Raw genomic sequence first — 7,159 nt, forward strand, 5'->3', positions numbered from 1 at the left:
TTATTCTTTCTTTTTTGAGAAACTTTTATTCTTTTTTTTTTGAGGCTCGACCCCGCACATCTGATAATGGGCTGTGCTGGGCTGGGCTCGTTTTTCATTGTTACTCAAGCCGAGCCCCACTCCACTCCACCGCCGCCGGACGCCGGCCACCAACCACCGCCCCGTCTCCCTCACACCTCGCCGCCGGCCTACTCCTACACCCCCTGTCCCTCCCCCTCCCCACACAGGGATCTCCCCGGTGGCCACCTTCGGCGAGCGCAGCGGCGGGCTGCCGAAGGAGGCGCAGGAGCTCGCCGTGCTCTGCGAGGCGGACAGCGCCGGCAGGCAGATGGACTGCTGCAGCCCCCACGCAAGGTCCGTCCGTCCCTTCGTCGATCTTCTTCTCCCAATCTCAATATCTCATGGCCCGTGCGTCTCGACTCATCCCGGTTGTAAACTGATTGTAGGATGTTCTGTCGCGCCTAGTTTGGATTTCATCCCGTGTTCACTTTTCGATCGTTCTCTTCTTAGTGATTCATTCTGGGGAAGCCAAATTCTGCATTATATATGTTTAGATAGACTTACTGAAGTCACTTGAAAGTCATCTCTAATGCCAAACGATCTGCTGTGCTGAAGCAATTGATTTGTGTGGAATAGAAGATGAGAACCAACTTTAATTTGGCTACGGTAAGTATCAGGATGCTCTCATTGTGTTTCTTTCATGTTGAAGTTGGTCAGACAATGCTCTTAGGCTGCGTTCGGTTTCTCTCGGCTCCTTTAACTCCGCTCCCGGAGCGGACCCGACTTTAGCTTACTTTGACAGAGCTGCCAAAACCCAGCTCCCCAACTCCGCGGAGCGGGGAAGTTCCGAACAGGGCCTTAATTTAGCTCTGGTTTTAATCCCGTCGCATCTTCAGATTAGGATTCACGGTCAGATTCAGTCATTCAGAAGTTTCTGTATATACCCACCTAGATTGTTCACGACTAAATTTGACCTGTGACTGATAATTCATTAGCCATTGTTTGGTTCTTAATGCAAGCACAGCCTGTTGACGTTCAACAACTATTTGCCGCCTGCATTCCATTTACGCATGCATAATTGTACCATAGCTTAAAACAATGCCCGATGACTGAAACCTGTGGATCATGCATAAACAGGTTTACTCGCATATATGCACTGTACAAGAGCACTAGTATATAGTGGTGACATACTGACATACTCCACCTGTCATTTTTAAAGCTGGTGCAAGCTGATCCAGCGCTACGAGAGCATCACTAATGACCAGTTCCAGGGGATAAATCATGATGATGATCAGTTTAATAAACAAACACGTCTATTCATCTACTAGCTGATCTATATGATTCTTGCACACAGCAGTTGTTGGCGGATATCGCAAGCTTGAGGCGTGAGCATGACCATCTCGAGGCCATCGTGCAGAGGCAGACCGTAGAAGATCTGCCATCCGCCGCAGGCGCGGCAGAGCTAGAGTGCGCGCGGGGTAAAGTCGGTGAAATGAAGGTATATACATACTGTTCAACCTTGCACTGCACAATATTCACCTTGGCTTATCAGGGTTTGAATGGATGGTTACATGGCTGCACAATAAACTGCTGCCAGCTAGCCCTTGATGAAGCTTGTACTGCTGACCGTTGTACCAAAACTTCACAACTACCGGACGACATGAATTATTAATTATATAGAGTTTTACTTTAGTTGTCCTTTTTTCCCTTAATGCACATACACTGACACAGCTTTACTTTACGACGTTTTCTGTGACTTGTACGGCATTCCATTTGTCTACCTACAGGTGGAGCTACAGCACGATAGTAGAAGAAAAAGGTAAGCACGATAGTGCTTCTGATTCTGAATCCACTCCATTATGCACGCCGGTGGCCGCGCCGGCGCGCCTGGCGGAGATGCCACCACCAACCCTGCCTCCCCGTACTTCATCGACGCCACCCACCCGTACGCGGCCGCTGCCGCTTCCGCGCTCACCTCCCACCGCTCCAAGTCCAAGTGGTCCCAGCTCGCTTCCCTCCAGCTCCCCGACCCCCTCCCCGCGTCCGCCGCTTCCGCCGTCCTCCTCCTCCGCCGCCATCGGCCCCACGTAGCCCTCAGCTTCCACCAATTCGCCCTCCGCCGCCTCCTGCCCGCCCGCTCCCCTCCCCCGCTCATCCTCTCCGCCTCCGCCGCGCACGTCGCGGCCGCCTCCCGCCTCCGGCGCGTGGCCATATATGTCCTCTCCTCCGCCACCTGCCACTACTCCCCCTCCCAGATCTTCAATGCCCTCGCCGCCACCTACCGCCGCTTTGCATCAGCCCCCTTCGTCTTCGACCTCCTCCTCCTTGCTTACCTCCGCTCCCGCCGCGAACCCCTCGCGGCGGCCTCCATCGCCCGCCGTTACCTTGCCTCCAGCGCCTTACCGCGTGCTCCAGCCGACGGCACAGACCTTTAACTCCCTCCTCCTCGCTTTCTACCGCCATGGCAAAAGTGCGAAGATTTCAACATTGTGCTCGACGAAATGGACAGGTACTCTTGCAAGCACAATGTGGGCACTTACAACATTCGGATGGCTGCGTGCTGTGATGACAGGGAGATGGTGAAGGTATGACGATTGTGGAATGAGATGGTTCAGGGAGGGATCCAACAAGATGTCACCTCATACGACATGATGATTGGTGGGTATTGTGCTGCCGGGGAGGTGGGGATGGCAGAGGAGATGTTTAAGGACATGGAGATTTGTGGGATTGAGCCAAGTGTTACAACATTCGAGTGGTTGGTCAGAGGGCATTGTAGGACAGGGGATGTTGATGCTGCGATGCTTGTTCGCATAGACCTCAGAAGGAGGGGGTTTAGTATGGCGGCGGAGGTTGTCGAGGAGATGGTTCATAGATTGTGTAAGAAGAGGAGAGTTGAGGAGGCATTAGGTATTTTGAGGGCGGAGATGAAGAACGAAGAGTTCGCACCGAATCGGGGAAGCTATGAGGTACTGATAAGGGGATTTTGTGAGGAAGGGGAAGTGGAGGTGGCGATGAGACTCCAGGCAGAGATGGCTGGGAAGGGATTCAAAACCTGTGGTGAGGTATACCATGCTTTTGTCCGGGCTTATGAGAAGGATGAGGACCGTGAGATGGTTGAGAGGTTGAGGAAGGAAATGGCAGCGATAGGCATCGAGGATGCAAGTGACCCGGATTGTATGCAATGATGCATTTTTCAAGCTTCGTATGTTGCTGTTCAGGACACTGGTAAATTCCTGTTGTACTTGTCTCATCCAATTTGGCTCATCTCCCGTCTTTACACTCTACATACTAGAGTTTAAAAAAAAAATCTCAAGTTGTATCTTAAGAATATATGGAGTCTCAGGGTCCTCCACCTCTATCTATTCCATCACCGCTTCGTCCACTGGCCGCCGAGACGAAGAGATTCACCTTCATGACTTCTTCGTCCTCGCCATCTCTCCGTTCGACCACAACCTGAGGTCCGGTCTTCTCCCCTACTGTAGGTGAGCTGCCAATGCGATTTCATCCATCCCTTCTCCTCTTGTTTCTTCACTATGCCTGTGTGTTGCCTCTCCATCACCGGTGGACTGCTAGTTGATTGCTGCTCTATCTCTCTCGTGTAATCACTTGATCTGTAATTTCTGTATGATCTGTTTACATCAGAAATGATCTTTTAAACTTATATACAGTATTGATTTATCTGCATTGCAAGTTGGATGCTGGCTGCTTGATCTATCCCTCCCTTTGTAATCCCTTAAGCTGCAGTTTTGGCATGCTCTGTTTATACTAAACAAAAATCAAGATGAGATTGTTGGCCACTGTAATCCTGCTGCACAATGTTCAGTTAGCTAAATGTTTGCCTTTCTTCAGTTTTGTCAGAATAGGCATGCATGCACCGCGAGCTTGTTCTTGTGCATGTAGCAGCTCCTAGCTTTTGTTTTTGTTAGAGGAAAGCGCTGCACCTAGTTGCACGCAGCACCAAAATCTCTTGTGTTTGTTGCCTCCTTTGACCGACCGACGAGAGAAACGAGACATAAGCTTGCTAGCTGCAACATCAGAAATTAATATACCCAAACAACATGACTATTGAAAGTGAAATTTTCTGTACTGAACACTTCCTGGAAATAATTATAATTCCGTGATGCAGTTGTACTCGACTGGTCTGAAGGTAATCGTAACGGAGGAAGTTAATAGAGGGCTGGTCATATCTAGCACCTGAAGAACCAAGGGAGCATCGACTAGTCTGAAGGTAACCATCCCGGGCACTATTGATGTTACTGAAGCTAGCTCTATTTTTTCTCAGTTACTAAGTTATATATGGGGCGTGATGCCAAGAGGTGATACTGGGCCGTGCTAGTGCTAGTGTGGAAGTAGGATCATATTCTGTTGCATGATGCCAAGATGTGACACTTTTTTTTTTTTGGAACGAAGGCTCAAGAAGAACCCGGCTTTGAATTAACAAAGCCATCAACCAGCCAGGAGTTACATCGAATAAACCACACAAAAGAAAGAAAAAAAGGCAGATACAAAGTGCTGCTACAACAGCTCACAGGCAGCAGCAAAACAAGCACACCAGCCGAAGGAAAATGAAGCACAGCTTGCAGCGCCGATGCCATTGTCTACCAACATGACCGCCACCTGGGAGGAAGCAAATGTCTTGAACTACCACCGGAAATGTGCCGCTATCCACTCTCAGAGGCCAAGCGAGATCTCCATGTCATCCGTCTCCACCTCTGTAGAGGGCCCCTGCCCTCTCGCCCAGGATCGAAGGGCGCCGCACCAACTGCAGGCGGAGTGGTTCCCCCGAGAACACGGATAACCAAAGAGGATCGGGCTGGCAACACAAAAGGATTGGGAAACAACAACCATAGGTCATCCCAAGAACACTACTGCCGCACATGGAACAACCACATGGCAAGACAAGAGCAGTTGAATGTAGACGCGAACGAAGAGAACCATGGCACCACCACCAATCACATACAGCAACAGGCCTCCTCGCAGTCCCCAAGCGACGCCTTCAAGAAGGGGAGTGACATGGAGTGCCACCGTCGCCCAAAACAGGGGACTAGGATTTTCATCCGAAAGCAAGGGAATTGGTGGGTGGAAAGGACCTCGACGAAGCCTCCATGGAGGGGATCGGCACCAGCGGCGTCGACATCGTCGTGACCAACTCGCCGGTCAAGGGTTTCCCCCGGTCTCACCCCCACCCCAACCACCCCCGTCGGCAAGAACCAGATGGGACAAGACAGGTTGCACGGAGGTGGGGTTGGGTTTCTTCAGATCAGACGCCAGGTCCGGCGAGAAGATCCTGTCGCCGCGCGCCACGCAAGGGCGAGCAACCCATGCCGTCCACACGGCCACGGGTGTTGGCCAGCACCAACGGACGCCACTCGCCGCAGAGTCGACGCCGCCCACCGCCCGGGGCCGCCGCCCCAGCACCCAAAGACCAACCTTGCCTGCCACCACAAGGATGACAAGCCCCAAGCGCTCAGGTAGCCACCCCACCCACGGCGCTCGAGCTGCTCCCCCACCGCGCTCCAGTGATAACTGATTTATATGACACTGAGCTAACTCGTACTGGTACTAGTCTAAAAGTAGGATCATATGTGTGTGGATGTGTGGCTGCTGGTAATCTTGAATGTAGAGACATGAGGCTCTTTCACATGTTAGTTCAAATTACTACTCCATCCGTCCATATAAATCAGTTATCACTGGAATCAATTATCACAAGTTTGGGATAGGCTGATTGTGTTTTAACTTACACTAAATCATGGAGTAATTTACTGTACAACTCAAGTGTGTACAAATCATGGAGTAGTTTACTGTATCCATGATTGTTGAACAATTGTCTTTTATTTTTACAGACAACCGCCTCGTCATCGCCGGGACGATATCGGCATGTTTTGGGGCTCGCAGAAAATGAACCACCTGAAAGGAATCTCTTGATCTTGAGTTTTTTTTTTCAGTATATTAAAGTTGCCAAATGGGTAATATTTTTTCACTGAACTTGGAGCCACGGTGTCAAACATGCATTTGATCTGGTGTGGTGTCTCGTGCAATTCCAACTTACCCATATCTTGCTGCTAGTTCCAAAACACCAATGTGCTCAGTTAAAATGATTTTTTAAGTGACATGTAGTGATCCTCAAACTTCTGATTTTATTTTAGTACTAATAGCTGAAAGTTCACTCTGCTCTGGTGGACGCGTCGTGCTAACTTTTCCTAGTTCGTGACATGATTGAATACATTTAAGCATGCTCGTCTTAGCTAGATGGAACATGAAGGGTTCGGGGGTTTAGTAACACTGATCCATGCATGCCTAGAATTTGGGACAAAATTTAGATTACTGAAGACAGTTAAAAAGGTGGCATGGCAAAATTCATTCAAAACCAAATCTTAGTGAATCTTACTGATCTTCAGTCAAAACCAAATTTCAGAGTTCGAGTTCAGTACGAATCTTACTGAATTTTGAGACAGTACAAATTTCAAAGTTCAGAGTTCAAGTACACATCTTACTGAATTTCAGAGTTCAAATACGCATCTTACTGAATTTTAGAGTTCAAGCAGAAGGGAGTACAGTACAAATCTTACCGAGTGCAACGCTCAAGAACACATCTAGGCACCTACAGTCAAGATAGTAGTACAAGAAAAATCCCCATTGGCCTGACGAAGCTATGCAACAGCGTGGTCGAATCAAAGGGGAGAAATCACTATGTGAAGAACCGGCCAGGAGCTTACGTAATGTTGAAGAGCTTGGAGGAGCGGAAAGCCAATGCAGATCGTAGGCTCATAGACCCCCGCGCGAGAGCCCTCGGTCACTAGAGCTTCTTCCTGCACGGCTGCTCCGCCATGAGCTTCTACCTGCGCCGGCATCCCCTTCTTGCGCCACCGCCTCGTCGTCGCTGCTGCTCATGGGGGCAAGAAAGGACTTTTAGGACCAGGAGGAAGGAGCGGGGGAAGCTGCGGGGTAGTGGACCTGGAGGACTGGGAGGCGCGGGGGAGATTATAGATTACACTGAAAAACTTCGATGTTTGATATAGATTAGTCGGTAAATTCATACTACCTCCGGCTTGGTTTATTGGTCCCCTTTATAATTTGTGTCAAATTTTGACTAAATATTTAACTAACAAAATGTTCATGCATGTCAATAAAAATTATATCACTGAAAACTATGTTCAAA

General features: G+C 49.5%; 1 protein-coding gene and 1 pseudogene across 1 annotated transcript; both read left to right on the forward strand.

Moving 5' to 3' along the window:
- Positions 1-1,859: 1,859 nt before the first annotated feature.
- LOC119362168 lies at positions 1,860-4,694 on the forward strand (annotated as a pseudogene).
- Positions 4,688-6,039, forward strand: LOC119362169. The gene is made up of 2 exons (XM_037627367.1): positions 4,688-5,471; positions 5,844-6,039. Exons 1-2 carry the CDS (start codon positions 4,937-4,939, stop codon positions 5,900-5,902), a joined length of 594 nt encoding a protein of 197 aa, XP_037483264.1. The 5' UTR covers positions 4,688-4,936; the 3' UTR covers positions 5,903-6,039.
- Positions 6,040-7,159: the final 1,120 nt, after the last annotated feature.

Source organism: Triticum dicoccoides, chromosome 2B, assembly GCF_002162155.2.
Source record: "Triticum dicoccoides isolate Atlit2015 ecotype Zavitan chromosome 2B, WEW_v2.0, whole genome shotgun sequence".
In the NCBI taxonomy this organism is placed as follows: domain Eukaryota; kingdom Viridiplantae; phylum Streptophyta; class Magnoliopsida; order Poales; family Poaceae; genus Triticum; species Triticum dicoccoides.